At 41.5% G+C, this 22793-nt stretch overlaps 1 protein-coding gene across 2 annotated transcripts in view; it reads right to left on the bottom strand.

Annotated features, from left to right (window-relative positions):
* Window positions 1–809: 809 nt before the first annotated feature.
* The window catches only part of LOC139627701 (thrombospondin type-1 domain-containing protein 4-like), a 42408-nt gene continuing 20424 nt past the window's right edge, over window positions 810–22793 (bottom strand). Inside the window, exons 1-12 of one of the 2 annotated variants that reach the window (XM_071488712.1) lie at window positions 20261–20607; window positions 10095–10299; window positions 7594–7769; window positions 7358–7442; window positions 6867–7064; window positions 6392–6521; window positions 5725–5929; window positions 5190–5363; window positions 4041–4214; window positions 3688–3867; window positions 3040–3184; window positions 810–2671 (exon numbers count right to left, since the gene is read on the bottom strand). In XM_071488712.1, the coding sequence (XP_071344813.1) occupies window positions 2529–2671; window positions 3040–3184; window positions 3688–3867; window positions 4041–4214; window positions 5190–5363; window positions 5725–5929; window positions 6392–6521; window positions 6867–7064; window positions 7358–7442; window positions 7594–7769; window positions 10095–10299; window positions 20261–20332 (1887 nt within the window). In that variant the 5' untranslated portion in view covers window positions 20333–20607 and the 3' untranslated portion in view covers window positions 810–2528. Of the gene's footprint in view, window positions 2672–3039; window positions 3185–3687; window positions 3868–4040; window positions 4215–5189; window positions 5364–5724; window positions 5930–6391; window positions 6522–6866; window positions 7065–7357; window positions 7443–7593; window positions 7770–10094; window positions 10300–20260; window positions 20608–22793 lie in introns of those variants that run through there. The other variant, XM_071488711.1, reaches the window with a different exon arrangement.

The following is a 22793-nucleotide window of genomic DNA, read 5'->3' as shown; positions in this document are numbered from 1 at the left end:
CTCCATCAACAATCAAGTGCTGATTCCCCTCAGTCTGGCTCCACTGTTTTATTTGTCTGTATCTGTATTTTCAGGAAGTGAATTCACCAAGGTCGTAGAAATTAGTCATGTAACAATGTGTTATTGAATCTAGAAATACCTGAGAATGAATTACCTGCATTCAGCATATGAACCATTTTCTCTCCATTTTACATTGATTGAATTGCCCTTGACTTTACCTTTACTTGACTATATTTGATGGCCAACTATCACTTTTTGGTGCAGGTTCACATTTAAGAATACATAGCAGTGACACTGGATATGACTGACTCAGCAAAAACCTTGAGCCCACGATTGACATTTCTCAGACAGACAAGCACTTACAGGGACAAACTGGACATATAATTTCTGAAACTCGTGGAAAAAGAAATGTCTTATATTTTAAAATAAAGCTTATTCATTTGTGCTCCCTTTTATACGCACTGATATACACATATTTACATATGTATTCCCATATTTGGTTGTGTTTTAGCATCTGCAGTATCCTCAGTATGAGACATGTTTTCATAAAAGTTATACAAAGAATGACATTGGACCACAAAGATTCTGTCTATCAAACAACAGAAAAAAATACTGCTTCAGCAGCAGCTAGATAAAACAACATATATATATCATTACAGGAAGTGGATTCTGCTGTAAATGTGTTGTAATACCGCCTTTGTCCTCCAGATGGATGTCTTAAATCAAATACATGGCTTCCTCATCCTCTGTAATGTGAAACTCAATCAATTTAGTCACACAAGGAAAAGCTGCTGTAAAGTGTACAAATAATTAGTAAATTTGTTTATTTCAGAAAATCTCAACAGCACATGAGAATTAACTGCTGAACACTCATGCTTTATTTGTTGCAGTCATATGTTGAATACTGAAAGATTCTGGTATTTTTGTTCCACTCCTCTTGATTGTTTTTGGGAAAGTCAAGAGTCATGCCACATGCTTGTACATTCAGAATGGTAGTTTCCATTAGAGACTGAATTAATTGCATACTAGATTCATTCAGAACTTAAACAATGATACATATACAGTACTTAAGGATCAGAGGTAAGAGGGAAATGAAAACGGCTATAATACAACAAAAGTTAAACATATGAGAGGTACTGTGTGGAGGTTTTGGATGGAACTCAAAAAGATGCGTTATGGCAGAATAGGATTATTCATAAGGAATAGGAATAAGGATTTACTATTAATGTAAACCTCATATATACCATACCAGGTCAACAGTTGTAAAATACTGCTATAATTTATCTTTACAGTCAAATATTAATCATATGTTATGGATAATTAAATGCAGTTATGATTGGCGATTTATCAGGAATTGTACAACAGTGGAATGAACATATCCCACAAAAAAAATATATATGTAGGTGTATCTATAATGTATTCATGGAGAGGACCTCTCCATAAATACATTATAGATTCTGACCATCTGCTTCTGCCATCCAACAGGCTGTGGAATGCCTACATTCAGTTCAGAGGCTGTGATTGGTGGAGAGAGGCATCAAAAGTTTCATCCCCACAGCCAAAAAGGGGCCACCGGTGGTCGATAAACCAGTGGCCTCCCTGGGGAGCCACGCAAATAAATAAAGAGGGCTTTTTTTCTCTTCAGTTGCTGGGAGAACTGTCCAAGAACCCTTAAAAAAGACCCTTATCATTCACTTTGTCATACATACATATATACAAATATATTACAAAAACTGCATTTACACCTTATGGCTATGCAGGAAGGAAAAAGGGTGGTTTGTGGAATTGCTTAGGTAATCAGAAAGACCTCATGTGGTCCACAAGGAAATCAAATTCTGCTATTTTCCTTGTGGATCCATTCTATGTAAAGGATAGACCATCAGCACCGTGGAGGTTTTGTTGCACAGTATTTGTGTCTTAAGAAAAATGTGTTAATCTGTCACTGTCTTCAGTTTAATTAGGTTATATATATCTTTGGTCAACAAAGTGGGCGTTAAATAGCTGATTATAGGTGAGACAGGACCTACTTCATATGACATCATGCCATAAATCTGAGCATTGCCAAGTAAAGAGCCATATTAGAGCATATACATAGCCCATGTTAAACAGTTTACAGGTGCTCTCCTCTTCATAGGTAATCCACTTCAAGAGCCATTTTCGGTAAAAGACAGCTGCAAACTGTTTCCCATGAAAAAATAAATGATTACAAGTTGTAGTTATAATCCATAAAGTGTTTTGTGGGTTCCTCAGTTTGCTACTGATGTCTCTCACCCCACCAGGGCTCTGTTTATCCAGTCACTGGATTCCTGTCCTCCACTATTCTTAGGTATGCCTTTCTACCAACAGCTGTCTCCAAATGAGCCAGCAGAAATGTTCCTTCTTCAGTTTCCATTCTTGGCAAACAAAACAAATGTCCGTTTTAGGCAGGGTCTAGCCAGTCCACTCCCCTGGCTGGCACAGGACCAGAGTGCCTGCAGCGGGTACTGAGTCTGGCCCAACATGGAGCTGAGGGACCTCGGTACAAAGTGCTAGCTGCGGCCTCGATGGATCGACTGTCTGTGGGCCACCCGTGAGCACGAAGCACAGCACGTCGTCTTGTAATAATCGTACACACAGAGGCGAGCCTGGACCACCACGTTGCAGTTGAAATACTTGTCCCTGCAGTTCTCATCTAAAACAAAAATAAGTCTTACATTCATATTCTTTATTTCTAGCAAATACTGTATGAGGCTTATTAAAGCAAGGGAACATATGGCAGGCAAGGGAGAGGTATTAACATTGATAGCTCTCCAGCGCTGCTTGGGTTTAGACTGTTGGACAGAGTTTGGGGTTCAGTGCTTTGCTCATGCTACAATTTCCAGTTCAGGCTTTCAGAAACGGGACAGAGCGCAACTGATTTGCTCCTCAGGCCAGGAGATTCCCAGCTGGAAACTTTCTTTTACAATAATGACTATTGTGTTCCCAATGATAATAAAATCACTTTGAAAACATTCATCCAGTCAGTAATCAATACAGATAACATGTTAGGAGAGGTCTGACCTATGCGGGGTATGCATGGCTCTGGGTTGCAGTCCTCCTTCTTAGCTGGTCTCAGCTGCTCATCACAGCTCTCACTGGATAACATCCCATCAGAGAGGCAGCGCACCTCCCGCACACGGAAACCTCCCTCACATGTTTTTGAACACTGGAAGGACAGGAGTCAGTGACAGCAGCGAGGTTAATAAAACTCCCTGAAAACTTATTTTCTTAACCAGCTTCACAATATGAGCGACGGGATCCAACATAAGTACAGTTTTTCTTCCAAAGTTAGAACAGTGTTGGTAATTTCACATGACAGATTCCTCTTTTTTCTTTCTATTCCTTTCCTTTGATGAAGGCAGGCCTCAGTTGGCAAAAGGTGATGTAACTCAGGGCACCAGTGTAGAAATGTTTGAATTAAAATCTAATGACACTCTGTGGGTTGTTTGGTCCCTTCAATCGAATCTGATCAACCCACACAGCCCTGATGACGTATTAGCAGAGTTTTGTATCATTTATTAAATTTGATTGTTGCTAATTAAGTTACAGGTATTTAAAATGTTCTACTTAAATACTGTCATCCATACATTGCAATACTAGTACAAAGCAAATGACTTGTTTAAGGGTGTCTCAGTATTAAGGAGAGAGAGGATCCCATGTCTTACTCACAGCACTCCAGTCAGTGTGGTACCACTTTGCTCCGCAGGCCTTGAGGTTGCAGCTCTGCTGGCCGAGGGGCCGCTCCAGGGAGGAGCACTCATACGGTGGCATGACGGTGAATCCTTCATCTGACTTCATCAGACACACCACTGACCTCTGCTGGCTGCCTGCGCCACACTCTGCAGAGCACTGGCTCACATACAACAATAGCACAGACCATATGGATTTAATCAAACATCAGAAAATTGACACAGGAACAAAGACCCTTACATGTCAATCTAAAGTCACTGTAAAATCCCACGTATTTAGCGACTCCAGACAGCTCCCCCTCAACCCAGTGTGACCTCCTCTCATCCTCATACCTGGCTCCAGGGGCCTGTGAACCACTCTATGCGATTCTCACAGGGGCCGTTGTTGCAGACCTGAGAATCCACAGGCTGCTCGCTGCCACACCCCTCAAGAGGGAGGCTACTGATATGGTTGGTCAGACAGAGGACTCCCCTGGTCCGTACACCCATCCCACATTCAGCAGAGCACTGTAGAGTGAACACACATTTTACAGTTCATGCTCTCTGATCAGCAAGTGAGCTTTTATTTCTTTGCAAAATACTGAAATAACGGGGCATAGCCATATTTAAACAGAAAACATGCATGTTACATGTGTGTAAAGAATCTGAACAAACATGAAGTTGGTATGAGTTTGACACATGCTATAAGGACAAAATGTAAGAATCATTTCCCAAAGATTTACATTTCAATCTTTTTTGAACAATCCATATCTCAGCTGGCTTTGTGGTTCAGATGCTTTAAATCTGAAGTGGATTTGGAGAGATCATAGTAATTCATTTCTTTTTTTGAGTCCTAATGTACTGTATTGTCATAGTGCTGTATAGTTAAGTGCCTTCATCACTTTAAAACACAAAGATGTGTTTCATTTCTGTTTCCTGCTCTTGACATCTGCCTAGTTCTTCCTTCCCTGCAGTAACCTACTGGTCATTCCACTCTGAACTGGTTTCCTGTCTCCACAGCCTGATGTTGGCAAACAGAAAAAAACAGTTGGCAAACTCTCATGTACATGTATCTTCTATTTTTAGCTGTTCCACTTATCTTTCCCTTAAATAATACCAACTGTCTCTCTTCGTTGCTCTTATTTTACTCAGTTTCTCTTTTCAATTGTACAATAAGAGCATCAAAGTGTTTACTACAGTTCTGATTCTTGAACACCTACAAGTTGCTCATCCAGTCAGTGAAGGTTACTCCACTTTTATTGTCTTTGTAAGTCATTGTTGATGAGAGCAACACCTAAAACAGAGTCTCAACAGCAGGAAAGGAGCATCGTTTGTTATCACTGAAGCTTTTCTAGCTGTCAAAATCTTTATGAAAAGATCTACGTAGTATCTGGTTATATAGGACAGCTGCTTGATACATGAAGACAGACCTATACAATGACCACCACTGTTATTAGAAATGAATAAAAGTTACTATGTCTCCCATTAACTTTTTACACCTACCCTGTTGCCCCACTCTGTGTAAAACCAGCTCTTGGCACATGCTCCCATGTCACAGTTCTCTACATCGACAGGCCGCAGATTCATGTTGCACTCCTCATCTGGAACAAAGTCGCCCACGTTGCTGACACAGCGTACCTCTCGTGACCTCTGACCCAGCCCACATGGCACAGAGCACTAAGGAGACACAGGCCACATGATTGATGCTGTGCGCTGAAGGAAAGCACTGCTCGACAGACTGGAACACTTCTTTAAGTTTTTTCTCTTTATCTGTATTTAGTGCACCAGTGTATGTCTACAAGGACTATACTCTGATGTGTTTTCCTTCTTTAAATATATGCTGATACAGTGTCAAAAAAGAGACAAAAAGACACTCCACCATATATCACCAATACCAACAAGAAGAGAAGTCCTCTTACTGATGTCAGGGACAAACATTTAAAGCATACACAGTACTTTTATTTATGTGTTAAATAGAAATGTGTCAGACAGGTGTTGCGTTGATTCAGTCATGTCGTGACTGACAGCTGCCACTCACAGCGGTCCACTCAGAGCGGATCTCCCACTCACTGCAGATCTTCAGCTGGCAGGTACTGGCGGTTTCGGGACGCTCCAGGTGTCGGCAGCGGCTCGTGTGGACATTGAGGCTACGGTTGGCGTACACCTGGCGACACAGGACCTGTCGGTGCTGCATCCCCAAGCCGCAGGTCTTGCTACATTCAGACCACTCTCCAATATCCCAGCTGCTCGGGAGGAAATCACATGAGCTTGGGGTTAGGTACGCTGTATTTTTGTTGTTGTTGATATTATGATGTGTTCATTTGGAGAAGTCTTTTCTGACTCTCTCTGAGCATGACATGTAAAAGATTTGGCTCCATCTGTACAGCTTTTATTTCTGCATGTGAAACAAGCTTTTTGAGTGATAATGAGAGTGACATCATTTGAAGCTGTTGATGTTAAAATGCATTGTGTATAATTCAAGAACACACTATTCTCCACCACCTCTCAGTCACAGCTTAGATGTCTGGATACTGATTTACTAAATTAATAAAGCTATGGAGTCATTTTTCACAATTTTCAAAAATGTCTAGTCATCACTGCAGAGCGGTAGTGTTTACACTATTAGGCCAACTTGAAAGAGTCTTAAATTTAGCAGTATTCTGTAATGTGCACAAGTCTGAGATCAGAGGACTGTGGTGTCTCACAATGCCGGGCAGGGCTGCAGGTTGCAGGCCTCTTCCTGCGGACTCGGCTTGCTGCTGCTGTCACACAAAGCATCCGATACCTGGACATGGCTCAGCCGGTGGACACAATGAAAGACAGAGTATCTGAATCCTAAGAAGCACACAAAGCAGATGTTTCATTTAACTACTACAATACTCTGTAAGAAACAAAGACAATGTGTATAGTAGTGCGCACAAGAGGAGTTGGCTTTCTCCATAAGTAAATGTGGGAAAGATCAGAGAATTGATCTTTTAGTAATAAAAAGTTAGTGGTTTGTTTTAGTACAGTTTAATTAGTGCTTATGAATGACTATGTAACTCCGTTTATTTTTGGAAAGGCCAGACTTGCCTGCATCTTATCTGAGGAATAATCATTCAAATTGTGAGTCTGTGTGGACATCTGTGATTAAAAACCACACAAACACATAAATACGAAACACAAACTGCGTTTCCCTACCTTTACCACAGGAAGCGCTGCACTCTGTAGCACCCGTCAGTTTCCAGTTGTACTCTCTTTCACGTCTGGGTGGCTGCACGGCGGGTACCTGGTTGTCAGGGAGACGAGAAGGGTTCCTCCCTCCACCTGCTGGGTTGAAGTTTTCCTGGTGAGTGTTGCTGTGATGGTCGTGTCCAGTCTGCCCATTCACAGTGCTCCCTAAGACATGGACACATGAATTTACATAAATTACATAAATTTACATGCACTAAGAGTCACTGTGGTGACAGGATGGATAAAGTGAAAATTAGACATATGAGGATGAATAAATGCTTCACTGGTTGGGTAGTTGTATGGTCAAATGGATATGTGAAGGGCTGCAAATAATGATTTTTTTTTTATTATCAATTAATTCTTTTCCTGTTTAATTGCTTTATCTATAACATGTATTGCGCAATCAGATAAAGCTATGGAAATAAACAGTTAGGGGTTAGAGGGTGAGTCTTGTTTACCTTCTGGCTGTTGAGGGCCACCTGGTTTTTCAGAGGGGAGAATGTACTCATAATGAACACCAGGGTTTGGCTGCTGGAAGATCATCTGAGGGAAAGTAGATGAGATACTCCTAGATAAGATAATACTCTCCACCTTCAACTATTTGCCTATAAATATGTGTTTTTTTTTCTAATATGCAAAAAAAGGAGAATCACTACAACAAGTATCTTGAGGTCCTAACTGATTTGTTACTCACATAAACGTCCAGGATCTCATTGGTGGGCCCTTCAGCGAGAAAGGACTCCCCCGCTGTACTAGTGATTTCATTGGGTCGTCGGTAGGTGAACATGGTCCCCCCTCCTTCATACTTCCCTGGTCTGTCAATAGCCCAGTTTCCATTAATAATGGATCGCCCTGATCGGCTTCGGAGAGCTGGGAGAAAGAGGGAGAGAACAACCACACAATCATCACTGACAGCCCTGAGCTCAAACGAAAAGGAAAATATTGCCACAGCGTCTTCCACATAATTATTGTTTAATGTAAAACCATTTAGCCGTAATGAGAACTGTAGTTAAAAAAAAAAGACTGACACTGATTTCTCCACCCAAAAAGGTAATTACAACTAACTGAATAAATGCCCTCACGTGCACTTTCAAAGCAATGTCTTTTATAAACGTGACGATCTGTTTGTGTTGGCAGATCTTTCATGCAAATCGTGAAACAAAATCTCCCTAAATGTTTTCCACTGATTCCATGGATTAAGTACAAGAGCCCATTAGAAAAGCATTAGAAGTGTAACATTAGACAAGCTTGTAAAAGAGTGTTTGGACAACTAAAAGCACTGAGATGGACAGTGTAGAACAGAGGCCTATTGAGGGAAAATCGAGGACTTGGTGAAGAGACAGTCGGTGGCTCCTGCTAGATTCCTGCCCTTGACTCATACTGCAATCTTGTTTGCATTGCAAATGTTGCCACCAGGATTTTTGTGCCCTGATAATCAATCCAAAAATAGCAATGTTTATTTTATCCCCAAAGATGTTACAGTGTTTCACTGTCTTACATTGTGGCAGTGAATGACTCCTTGTGGGTGCATGTGTTAATGTGTGAGACTACGCGAGTGAATGTTGCTGTGGGTGCATATAAATGCAAGGAAAGAAAGCAACGTACTTGTCATCCAAGCAGTTGGGATTTGAAAGGTAGCCACTGAGTCCATCATCTGAGTGTTCCTGGTGTTTTTTTACAGAGTGGTAAAATTCCACACCTTAATTAAAAGGGATGGTGAGGCTTGAGGGGTGAGATCCTCTAATGAAAGCATGTTTATGCACTTTCCTGGAGGGAAGTGGTCGTGGGGGGAAAATCGGGGCCGTTCTTCTTACTCTAAGCCTATGGTTTAGCCAGGGCATGGCTCTTGTTAAACAATGTCTGACATTCCAACAGTCACTTCTGAAAATAACCCACTACTGTGTCCCACTGTTGCACCTCCATAAAGACACCAATTATCTGTGGAGAGCGTTTCACTCAGGGGCTCCACTGAAAGGCTGCAGCACAGTGGTGGGTGGTAATAAAGACTACACGCTGCATGGAGAAATCCTGCAAACGTGACACCGCCCTTTGTTAATTTGTCTTTTTAATCAGACAAATCCAATTAATTTTACAAGCAGATGCTGCCTGTTGCTGCAGGCACAGCCGGAACCAATAGAATGGTCAAATGCCAGCACATCAAATGAAAAACATTTCTTACACTCGTCATTTAATAATTTCTTTCATGATGTTTCATGAACTCTTTTTTCCATTTAATATAACATGTAACGTAATATTACATTTGGTAGATGGATACAGATTTCCATTTCTTCTACATGTCTTTTGAACTGGAATGAAGGCAAAGCTCTGCTGGAGACTGCATCTGATGAAACTGTAAACCTGGCTGTGACAGAACACAAGTACTCCAGCCAACACCACAAGGCCTCATGTTCAAAAATACGTTCAAAGTCAAATATAAAATTAACCAACTAATGTCTGAGCAGAAAACAGAAATCAGATACCAGTCAATACCAGTGCCTCACTGATTACAACCTCCTCACATACATGCATTTCTGGCATTCAGCCTTCTGGACTATACCCTCGTATTGAATGACAACATGCAATTTGAAGGCCCTCCTCCCCTCTCCAAACATCATTAACTGCTCAGACTATTAAGCAAAATAGTTGGTGCTGAAACATTATCATTACAGCATGATTTTAATACACTGACACACTGCAGAAGAAAACACTGAGCTCAGAACAACAGGGAGCGGGGAGCGACGATGATAACTAGACTCAGAGCCTGCAGGTGGATGCTGAGCTGAAGGTGGGGCTTTTGAAATGCTAGACGCACAGCAGCAGCAGAAGGAGTGACATAGCTTTCTGGTGAGTGATGTGGCAGCAGGCATGGCAGCAAAGGATTGAGCAGAGTGCTGACATCTTAAGTACTCCCACATAGTGAGACAGGTGAGTTGGATATATGTTGCAGTGAGATGAGTATACTGTGTGAATGTAGCAGCAGACCTGAGTTGACAGCCTGAACTAGCTGACAGCTTGCAGAGTTCACTTCAAATCATAGGCTGTTTTAGTACTGTAGTAATATTCACCTTTCCAGATGTAAAACAGTAGCTGGAATACAAACTGGAAGACTGAGGACCACTGTCCTACTTGGCTAAGGTTTCTATGTTGTGAGGCTACAGTGCAGAATCAACGTGAAGTTAGTTTTTTCTTTCCCACCTAGGTAGTTACGGCTCTTCGCCATCTCTGTGATGTTGATCTTGGTGGCTCCCTCTGGGATCTCCACTATCTTGTGATAGCCAATCTTGGTCAAACTGTGTTTGAAGACTCCAGAGACCAGCCTGCAGGTTGTGTTGTCACCTCCACACACGCCGCACTTGTCCATCACCTTTCCTGATCCGAGATAGTCATCGCAGCCTAGACTCTGCGACACAGAGGAGAGAAAGGTTTAAATGAGGGAGAGTGGAGTGAAACAGCAGTAGTTTAAGTATCAAAGTGTGCACTTCAAGTGTTCAATAAAATAGTTCTTTAAGGTTCACTAGAAGTCCACACATACATGAACTGTTCTTGGTCAAATAAAAATTAGGAATAAAAGATTATATTTACAATACTAAGCCAAGTTGAACCCTCTATATGCTCGCATTATTAACTACACTAGAATAACTAATTAGTAGGGATCTTGTTGCTTTCCAGAAGGCACCGTTTTTGTGTGACTGTCTGAGTTTCCTTAAATCTCTAGGGTGTGAGTTTTCTGTGTCACTTTGGCAGTAATACATTACAGGAAACCTGGGCACAGTAAAAATAGAACAGTTAACATCAGCAGTCCATAAATCCACTCAAACCAGCAGTAAAAGTAACTCGCTGTGCAAACAGGTGGTGGAGCAGCCAAAACTGGTCCCGGTAGGCTACCATACACTTAAACACACTGGGTTATGGCTATTGCAGGGCCACGTTCAGTCCCAAACAGACCACAATCACCACTAAGGAAACCAGCAGAGTGGACATCATGTAGGGGAAAGACAGAACACAAAGATTTTCTGTGTCTGGACAGCAGCCAATCTCCAGGGCTTCCAGTCAGTTTGCAGCTCCCGCTTGGTTTCCATGTGGATCCCCTGATTGCAGCTGATGTATTTCTCTTGCTCTGTCTTGTAACGAAAACACATTTCAATCAGAGCTATTGTACACACTGGTTCCTAACACTTATAAAAAGCTGGTTAAATATGGAAACTACCTCAGCAACTCAGACCAATGTGTGGCTGTTGAGCCAGTGGGGTCCAAAAGTCAGAGACCATTGAATGGGTCAATGGTCTCTGAACCCCACTAAACACTGAGAGGCACTAGACCTCACTCTAAAGATGAATGATTCAAACAAATTTACAGCAAATGTCTAATAAATCATAAATATTGTAGCCATCATCATGAATTAGCTGTAGTAGAGCAGCCATGAGTCATCTGCAGCAGAGAGACAGACAGACAGCAGGGAAAAGATAAGGAGGTGTAGAAAGGTCAAAGAAAGGTATGAAAAGGAGAAATGGTGGCCACGAGTAGACTAAGGCAGTCGGGGTGAACTCAAGAGGAGAGTCTGGCTCTCTCCCACCCGTAGCAGCCTGCCCTGTTCTGGGACAAAACACCACCTGGGCCAAAACAAACATGAAGTGCCTCCTTCCACACAGGAAATAAGTGATGAGAGAGAAGAACAGCAAACTACGAGCACAGAGAAAAATAAAAGTGCCCAATGCTTCTGTGGTCAGTGTGGAATTATGTAGCAGTACAGCATGGGGTTGAATAAAGCCAGGACAAAATTCACTAAACACAAAACAATAACATTCAGGGAAGCACTGCTGCAGTTCATGATCTCACTTTACAGATCAGTGAATATAAAACTGTTCAAAATGCTAGAGTCCAGTGATAAGGGGATACATAATGCATAGTAAAATCCACTGGAGGACATTTTAACTAGCTACACTAAGTCCACCATGGAAAACAAATAAAAATGCAGTTAAGGAGGGCTGTTGGTGACATGACTACCAATGAATATCTCCATTTTCACCATAAATACCTTGAAACTAAAACAACACAATTATAGCAGCTAGGCAGCATTTGCCTGAAAAAGGGAAAAATGTTCCTCTCATAAAACAGATGCTGACATGGTGAGAGGTCATCTGTGGCCATTTGGATGGGAAAATGTCTGTATCAAAGCAGATTCATCCAGGAGTGGAGAATAAGCAGTGTAATTCACTGACCCCAAATCTGAATTGTCAATTTAATATCATATGACTGTGGATTTAAAAACACACAGGGTTTTTGTTCTGCTGATATGAGAAGAGCCAAGAGATTTTATGGCTCCAGTGCAGAAGGCATTAGAGAGTTAAGGGGCTACTTGATATGTAGTGATTTGGACAGTTGCCCCATTAAAATCACTAAACTGTCAAGACAAACTTTTCAGCTTTGCAGTAGCATGCGGCACAAAACACTAACATCCTAATCTGTCCCTGAATAATCCCCCAGATTGTCACATCTGCCCTCCAGGCTGTCTCTGACAAATGTGACCTTAACCGTGAACCCATCAGAATGAGGTGTCGCTGGTGTCAGGACACATGAGTGAAACCACGGCTTGGCAAGATCCTCGCTCGCTCTTCCCAGCAGAGACAGAAATCTCAGTGTGGCTGATGAATGAGGAGGCAGCTTTGGAGTCTTGGTTTGGTTTCTCCACATCACTGCCTTTTTCACCTTCTCTCTGTGGGTGGCTTGTGCCATCTGTGGAGGGAAATCGCCCCATTTTCAGAGGAACTTTAACAGGATTTTTAAAATGTCGCTCAAACCCACCTTCATCTGGAAATGGTTATATGTGTCAGGACGGGGGAGTCCACTCCCAGACTCCCAGTCAACTCGCAATCACTGAAAACAACATCATCTTAAAGTAAATCCTGATGGTATTTTCCCACAAGATGCAGCTGGGTTAAACTCATCATACTGCAGAGTTTTTGTAGCAAACTGAACCCACACTCAGTTTTGCCAAGGGCGCTTGTCACTAGAGATTTCTTCTACTCCCAGAAAACAGACATTTAGAGAGGTACATTTTAGTCTCTTTCTTATTGAAATACAAGCTTAATCCCAGCGACCTATTAATCAGTGATGGCAGCACTTTTCCGCCGTCAACAGCTTTAATTTTTGAATACTGAAAATAAACTTGGGCAGAGACCTAAACATTGGGGTCTGGGCCAAGTGCTGATTTGCAGTGCTCAGCGTTATGGTTAGTAGCCACTAAGTGAACTGTGAACTGTAAACAGGGTTGTAGGGCTTGGGGTTAATTGTAACACAAAATGAGTGAAAATCGGCCTCGGCCAACAGGCCAAGATGCAGGAAATATGGTCACAGTCTCCCCTTCCTGAATTACAGCATTGAATAATGGCCAGAGGTGTTTTTGCGGAACATTATGAGGTCACAGTGAAGTTGACCTTTGACCACTTGAATGTAAAATATAATTTACATAATTTTATTCATTTAGCCATTTGTGTTAATGAGTTATGGCCAAAAATGTGTTTTGTGAGGTCACAGTGACCTTGTGCTCTGATCCTTGACTTTTGACCACCAAAATCCATTCAGTTCATCCTTGAGTCCAAGTGAACGTTTGTGCCAAAGAAGAAATTCCCTCAAGGTGTAACTGAGATATTGCATTCAAAAATGGGATGGATGGATGGCAAACATGAAAACATAATGCCTGCGGCCCTGGATGTTGCCTGGATGCAGACATAACAATAAACTTCTGGGGTCGTGTGAATTTGGGGACCTTAAAAATAGAAGGAAGGGGCTTACATTTGCCTTTCATTTGACTTAAACCTTAGGCTGTCTCTCACTTCCTTTATTTCAAGGCTTAAGGCACAGCTACTACATGAAGGCTACTCAGAAATGCCATCATTTGGCAGGTGCGTGATAAGAAAGCAGCAGTATTAAATGTTTTTTGGCTATTGGGTGTGGTAGAAACAAGTTATAAACACAAAACTGACATATTATTATTTTTCTCCTAAAGTTAATATGATGAAGGTTCGCAAACAGAAGCCTATTTACACATCCAGCAGACATTAGTAGAGCATTAGTGGTCATCTCAAGTCTTTTTTCAGGCTACCTGACCTATGCAAACTCAATAGTCACTCTCCTTGCTCTCACTGCTCACCTGCAGAGTCAGATGATGAGTCACAGCAGGTTCATCACTATGAGCAACCCCCCCACATTACACTGTCATTTGATTGTTAAAATCAAAATATTGATTAGTGAAGCTTTAGAGGGGATAAACACACCAGCACAACAAATGTGTCGGTGGTATTTATGGGCAACACACAGATTTATGTGCTCAAAAAAATCACTACTGCAGCTAGATTCTTATAAGGCCACATTCTTCATACTGAGTTTCACACTGTAGCCCAGATATAAGTGATGACTTTCACAGGCTCCTTGATCTGTCTGTTAGTGTTATTCCCAGTTTACTGTTTCACTTGTGTTTCTCTACACATTTGTGCAGAGGCGGCTCTTCTCTGAAATAAAGATTTAAAGGCAGTGAGCAACTGTCTTAACCAATATCAGAGTGTGTGGGAGAGAAAGTGGCAAATATCAGCCATTGGTATTACTCCCAACAGTAAACACGCACAATGTCAGGATATACAGTTGCACAGGCACTAAATCTCTTCCCAACAGCTCTGGCATAATGTTACAATTGCCCTGCAATAATAGAGCTTTTATCCTTGTAGGAGGCCTGGTTTGTGGCTCCACACCAGGAATGCAAATATGAATGAAAAGTTAATGCTCAGAATGATATCATGCCTAAATTAAGAGCAGTGGTGGATGTAACATGCAGCCTTTTAACTCCCCTTTACTGGAGTAAATTAAGTTTAAGGCTTTATTTAATTTACTACAGGCCTGCTTGGCGCTGGACCTTCCCAAAGAAGAGGAGTGTTTGAATATGTTTCTGTAACTCAAATGAGCCCTGTTACTTTTGCAGTGGTTCAATCTTTTGTGCAGTTTTGTTAGACAAGGGTATGTGTGTCTTAAGTGGGTGCAGCAGGGTATCACCACAGCTCTTTGTCATACAGGCCTGGAGCCCCAGTAGACATATTAAGCAGTTTACTCTGTGACCAAGATAACACTTGACTTGATGGTTATTTATGCTGCATTATTAACGTAATTTTTTGACCGATAATTGGCAGTGGTCTGGTGTCTCTCTGAAACATGGCTGCTGAAGGAACTGTATGGTAGAGCTGAGTTTTAGATATAAAATGTACTCAAAAAATACCAAGATGTGAGAGAGTTTGGAAAGTGAAGGCACCAGTTCCTATGTCTAGCATGTGCACATTGTCAGCCAGTCATTGGGCTGCTGAGACACAATAATCTGCAACTGACAGAGGCATCAAGCTCAAGGTTGACAGCTTGACTAACACCACCACATGCTTATGGCTCCACCACCAAGCTACACTGCATCAGCAGCATCCAAATGTGGGCAGCTGCTTTGGACTATACACACATACTGTATATCCACTAGAACAGAAGCTATGCACGTTACATATTGCAAAGGCTTCAACATGTATCTCTCTGTCATCTTTCTCTTCTATCTCTGAAATTTATCCAACACATTATTAACTTTAAGGGTTCATCATATCTTAATTTGGTCTGTTTATACAATAAATGTGTAAAACACACATTTCAGCATTTACAGTCTCAGTGCACAAAAAAACACAGTCCCAACAATACTGTAGGTTAGAGAACAACTGTTGGTACCAAGGCGACACTAGACATAAAAAATGTTTTTAAAATTATTTTTTTTGAATGTTTAAAATTAAATAAAAAAATATGAACATCAACAAAATGTAATGAGTCAGTGTATAGCACTGAAGCACCATCTGGGTATTGTCCTGATGCAGCCTATGTTACAGCAGCTTTTGATCAGTTTCAGTCAACCAGAATAACTAACAGGGCTACATGTTGCTGGTCCAAATGCTGTGAAAGAACAATGGAGGTAATGAATAAAAGGATGTTTTCTTAGTCTGGAGATGGTACAGTGGTTAAGCCCCCTCAAGTCTGAATCCACATGAATCCACGCTGGCTGAGGCTCAGATCCCACCAGAACCTTCTAACACAAGTCTTGGCAGTTTCCCGTTCAGCTTTTATTCTGACTGCAAAAAGCAAAATAAAAAACAATAATGTGAGACATGGACTGTGTCTCCTTTAAAACACGTTTTCACCAACTTCAAATGTACCATACCAATTACACTACCGTAAACAAAATGAACAAAAGTTCCATTACAGTACTGAAGGGTTTTATCTCCGGCAGGACATTAGTACAGCTGCTCACAGTAAAACACTATGATCTGTACTCGCGTCGAGTTAAAGGGGGCTGTTTGGTGAACACTTCTACAGCTCTTCACACATTGAAAGTTTGTAATGTTCTTTGGCAAACGGCCAATGAAACTGACCATGACTTGGTAAACTATGACACACCATCTCATCTGGAAAAGCAATTTAGCCATAACTTGGCTTCCATGTTGAGAATGCAGAGGCAACATCGTCCTGAAGACGAAGAATTTATAGGAGAAGTGACCTCAAGACACGACGCTGTGTCTGGAGATGACATTACTGAGATCCTCCAAACATCTCATGGATAAAAAAAATGATAAATAAAAAATAAATTAAGGTTAGATTAGGATGAAATATGGTCCAATAATAGACCTCCTCTGTTTCTTATGACATGCACAATATGGTTGCCATTGCCACCAGCATCTGCCTCCCACATGCTGGGATGCTGTGGGTCTTTAGCTGGTTTTAATGAGCAGGGGCAGGCGGCACTGCTTTTACTTCAGTCAGCACTTCAAACACATCTGCATGTATGGAAGCGACTGCCAGTGAGTTCACATCTAACATTCTCACTAATAAACTAACTGAACCACCGACTACCCCTGACTCGCTGTCTTTACTGTGTGAAGTAGGTACTGTAAATACAAAATATTACACTGGACATGATTCAGGGCACATCTGTTATTTGTGCTGATATTCTGAAGACTATGCCAATATTAAAGGAATAAATGTATCGCATGACCTAAAAGATATTGTTTTCTTAGCATTAATGTAATGAGATTTGGGACATGCTCGCTAAACTCGTCCCTCGAACAGTGACTGTCCAATCACAGCAGAGTAACCCTAACTACTAAGGAGTTTATTGCTCTACTGTCAACTGTAATTGTTAGCTTGCTATCTAAAGTAGTTACACAGCAATACACCCAAGGCCAAGGAGCAGACCATTAATTACATTTATTTATGGGGCTAAAGGTTATGTTAAAAAAGGCCAACTCATGAATACCACATACGCTGTTCAGTATTTCTCCTCTGTGTGGAAACTGGTCCTGGATGCTATCAGAGTTTGGGTTAATGTTGGCAGCTTTGTCCTGCTCTTTACTGGATTTAATCATGGCCAAAGTTACCACAAATGAACAGAGTCAGAACAAAGGGACTGTTTCATCTTACATTTTTACTCATCATACTTACAATAGCAGGATTAACTAGTGCTACACTGCAATACAAGAACAATGCTGTTTCTTTATTTCCATGTCTTCTGCATGGTTCATCAACCGGTGAGGACATCGACTTTTTGCCTGGGACATGTGGCTTCTGGTCCTTCACCACATTGTGTACGTCTCCATCAAGTGCATACTTAAAGGCCCCCTTAAAAGATTCTACTTTTAGCTGAAAACATTAACAAGTCATCCACAGACAGTATTTTCTACCAACTCCTTGTTGTCATTTCAGCTGGTCACAAATGACCATATCTGCCTCAAGCATCATAAGGAATTCTGAGGCGTAAATTTGTAGTAAACCCTTTTACATGACCTATTTGATCACTTCATCAATAGTCTGACAAAGCGTTTTGGCTAAAAGAATAAAACATATCAGGCTACAGTCTATGATATCAAGTCTACCATCGCACATCGAACATCACTGTGTCCAGAGGACATTTTATCAAAGAAAGTTTTTTTTTAATGCAGGTGGTTCAGAGAGGAATTAAACTTGTGTATTTACTACATGGAAGATGTGACTTCATCACTAGCTCAGATGCAGATTTATTTAATTTATTCCTATCCCTCATATTTCAGTTCTGGCTCTGGTATAATGGGAACACTAACGAGAGGACTAACTGGTTTGTAACCACAAATAGACACACAAGTTCTGGTGTTTTGGATCGTAATCACTCAGCTTTCTGCTCTCCACAACATAGAATTTCTTGAAATCAATAGCAGCATGTGTCAAACCAAAATGGGAACGCAAACAAGCTGTCACTAGAAAGAGATAATCTGAGGACAAAAGTGGCAGTTGTGGTTCCAACAAATTTACAAATTGCATTATATTGCTGTTTGTGCTTTTTTAATGTCCCCAAGTTTATTTTACTATTTTATGGATAGTTTTACAGGACTAGAGTCACAAAATTGAAATCAGGTTATAACATTGACAGGATATCGTGTAAGAGCATCATGAGCAATTTTAGCCAAGTGATGAAGACAGATGTATGAGTGGCAAGACCTTTGGTCCCAACAGTAAAAAGAGGCCTTATCCATACCACAAACTGCCCTCACAGCCCAGGGCGAAGGGCACAGTGTCTTCATTATAGGCTCCCATGCTTGTAAAACACTCAGAAATAGCGCTGAGCACAGTGAATCTACAGCCATTAAAACGTATAGGGTTTCACCTGACATCACTGCTCTGATTTGGATGGACTGTTTTGGGAACAGAATTACAGGATAGTCTCTACTGGGGATTAACACTGAGAGATAATGGACTGATGGCAGAGCAGATTATGAAAATGAACAGTTACACTACCACTGTTACAATGACAAGAGTCGCACTAACTATGGGTCTGACAAAAATACTTATAAAACAGGCTGTTGCTTTCACCCCAGTTCTGTTTGGAATCCCCAGCTGTGAATCATGACTATGGATTTTTATATCCTCTGTTTCTGCAAATGGTGCTAACAGAACTTTTTAAGCAGCACAACCTCTCTCTCCCAAAATCTGTTATCTGAGTTTTATAATTGTTTGTTCAAAAGAGGTGTAACGGTTCCACCTCTCTGGGGTCTGACTGACTCCAAACTGCATTATTTTACCTTGTAGGAAAACATCATGGCAAACAAAATGAACACACTATTTCTTCATGCATAGCCCATATAACATATAAAACATTAAACTTTTTCTCTTAGCTGGTATAAAAACATCAAAGGGAAAGAGTTCCACTTCATTCCTTGCTACATATTGGGTTTAATAAGATCAGATGATCACATGATAAAAATAAATATATTTAAAGGAAGGAAATGGTTGATTTTACAAATATAAGCAGTAAAGCAAATGTCAAAACAAAAATACCAGACAGACCTCTAAACATCTTCACAAAAAATATACATTAAACAAGATGTAACATTCTTATACATGGTGATGGATTCTGCTTTTATTCACTGAGACTGATGGTGGGTTGGACATCACAGTGTATGATGAAGGACACTGTATTATTATACAGTTCAGGATAAATGTGTACCGCTGTGTGGACTTCTGATGCTTCTGTAGCATCAACTTGGATCTACTACTATCAAATATCAAACTGATAGTCATGTAGTTTAAAGCCATATAAAACTGGCTCAGACATCCTCATCAAGACCTTGGCACTGCACGCGGTTGCATTAACAACCTCAGGCACCTCACAGCAGCCTCATTAATCATCAGCAAACAGGTGAGCTAAAACTAACTGAGCCGAGCTACAGGCAGCGACAGGCTAATTCAGGCTTGCCGTCTATCCCTAATAGAGCTCCAAGTACATCTTTATAGTCCCAGGACAGGCCTGACTCACCAAGTCTTCCACTAGGAGGGAAATCTAATCCCACAAGCAGCCCGTGAATGTGCTGTGGAAAAATAAACAGCTCCAAGAGACAGCAGAGCCACAGTGAAAACAGCCATACTGTAAATACTTCCTCTCAGTAGATGGACCTCAGGATCGTGGGCCTGCACTGACAGTCCAGGTTAAGGAGTCACACTGTCTAGTGCTGCTTACAAGCACTAGAAAATGGTTGAAATGAATACCAGGCTTACTTGTATCTACATCCATGAATTTAGACGTCTCAATCAGGGCTTAATCCCCATGTCCAGTAAAACACAGGATTTCTCTTGGTGACAAGTATGCAGTGACATGTCAACCACGTCCCAAACCTTACTGCAGAGAGAGAGAGTCCAAAAAAAATGTACACTGAGCAATGCATTGTGCAATGCAACTCTTTACAGCCAGAGTTTTAGCATCCATGGGAATCCCCACTCTCTCTCTCCCAGGTTCTTCCAGGAGCCAACAGAGGTGCAGCGCGTCCTACCTGTGACCGCGGCTTCCCCTGCACACGCATGTGGAGGCAGACGAGCAGCAGAAGAGCCAGTCCTGACAGCATTCTCTCATGTGGCCACAGAAATGTTCAACCAGTCACTGAGGCTTCCACACAAGTCCAGTGGCTGCTACCGTCAACCTCTTCCTCGCTACTGCAGCTCTGAGAATGCCAAAAAACCCCTCTCACTACAAAGCTGATCTCTACGAGCTCCCCTTGTAAACTGAGCTGGGGGAGGTGCAGCTGGGGGGAGGTAGGGGGGGACTGGAGCTTTTTTAGAGGAGGGAGAGTGAGAGTTAGAAAATGAACAGGGGAGAGAAAGAAACGAGAGGGAGAGGAGGCAGAGAGGAGAGTGTGTGGCAGCTACTGCTGACAGTAAATTGGAAGCCAGAGAGGAAGTTTTGGGGAATATTTTCAATGTGACAGAAAAAGTATGCGAGGAAGGAAATTCTTGCGGGGCTGAAATGAATGTGTAAGCAAAACCACTATGAAAACTGTGTGCAAATAATTGGCAGGTGGGCATGCCATCTTCATGGGATGCCAACAAAGAAGAATTATAGAATTGATATGAAAAATGCATCTTTGTTTTTTCTGCTCCCTCTCAAGATAGAGCAACAACAACAACTCAAAAACAATCAAATCTTTTTGCCCTCTTCGAGACCCGACGATCATATGGTTTTCCTATTGCCTCCCCATTGTTTCCACGACATTAAACCCAAATTCACCAAGACATACTGAAGTAAGGAGTACACTCTTCATCTCTGTATCTGACAGTTGGTTTTCTCATAAAATGATATAGACAGACGGAGCACATCGGGGATGTTGTGGCTGGACCTGTTCCTGCACAAAGAGACTTGTGCAAGCATGAGCCTGGGACACACAAGATAATTGAAAACTTTTCTGTTTTGAAGTGGCACAAGGAGACCACAACAGGCTGCTGCACAGTCTACCATATGCACCGTAAGGTGGTGTCTCAGATGGGCCGAGCACCACAGGACACATGGTGGGAATGAGAAGGAGAGGAGAGAGAGAGAGAGACCAACGAAATGAATGGAGGAGATGATACGATACAAAAACAGAAAGAAGAAATAAAACTACTGCAAATCTTGACTTCTTGAAACTAATGAAGGTCCTCCTTAATATTTACAAACTTTGTATGCATGATACATTGCATGCTTTAGTGTACATCAGATATCAGCCTACATTAATAAATATATTTACTGTTCTGTATGCCATAAAATAGTGTGGAGAAACCACTTTGAGATTTTCAGTTGCTGTTTTTTTTTGTAAATGAGAATAAATGACATAAGCACAATTTGAGAAAAATCTGTAAGACTGTATTTTTTCTGACCAATATTGTAATAAAGTATATTACCTATTTGTTTAAAAAGACAAATCAATTTATTTAGCTTGCATTTAGTAAAATACTACAATGGTAGTATACTTGACATTATTCATAACATTACAAATGCAACCATGGTTTAAGCAGCATTAATTAGTCTTAATTAAAATTCCACTTCATGTGATATATACTGCACTTACATGTGCATGGAAAATTAGAAAAAAAAAAACAGATTTTCAGAGAATAGGAAAGAACAGCATACATACAACCATGCAGCATCAGTACAGTCCTTTGGGAGGATGCATGGATCCAAAGAGCAATGGCAGATGGGAGATTGGCCAAATACATGTAGCCTACTGTATATTCATTTAACAGACTACCAGATTCCATGGACCTTGACACTACCAGCTGCTAATTTGCAATGCTTTAAACACCAGCTCACACTAAAATTAACAGCTACTAAGCTTGGCACGTCAGATTTATGTGCCCACTTATTTGTATGACAAGTCAGCTGCAGTGCATGTTGGCACTATACCCAAGTCACAACCTGCAACCTTTTCCAATATTCTGCAAGAGCAAGCAGAGACGGTGAGTGCAAGGAAGAGTCGCAAGAAAGAAATATCGCCACACCTGCAACTGGCGTGGCCTTTGCTGGAACAGTGTCAGCTGAGACACACACACACCCACACACTCACAGACACAGCGAAGCATAACATACACTATGCACAGTTAGCGGCAAAGTAACAACGATCTCCCAGTAAAACACAGCACAGCTGCAGACGTGTAGGAGGGGAATGGCCTTTTTCGGAAGCCCATCCGCCGCAATGAACCTACACACATGGTCTCCTGCTCCCCTTTTCTGCCTCAGATCTGGACAGATCTCATTATGGAGGTATCGCACCCAGAGGTCGGGCGGGGCCAGACTGACTCTCCAGTATGCCCCAGGGTCTTTGTTTCATTCAACAAGTGGGTCAGCCCTGAAGCAACCTTGGCTCCAGGCGCTTGATTCCTCCAACTCACACACATCAGAGTCATGCTCTACAGCAGGTGAGCTCAACATTACTGTACACTGTGAGGATCCAGCAGACACACGCTCGTACAACAGTTGTATTCAGCTCCTTTTCTTTTACTCTGTCACATTTCCAGCCCCTCTTGGCGTTCGGTGGACATTTAAATCCAAAGCTC

Source organism: Trachinotus anak, unplaced genomic scaffold (assembly GCF_046630095.1).
Source record: "Trachinotus anak isolate AG129_WGS33_773 ecotype Australia unplaced genomic scaffold, CSIRO_AGI_Tana_v1 ptg000011l, whole genome shotgun sequence".
Classification (NCBI taxonomy): domain Eukaryota; kingdom Metazoa; phylum Chordata; class Actinopteri; order Carangiformes; family Carangidae; genus Trachinotus; species Trachinotus anak.
Note: the sequence above shows the minus strand (reverse complement) of the source record. Positions and strands in the feature narration are given on the sequence as shown.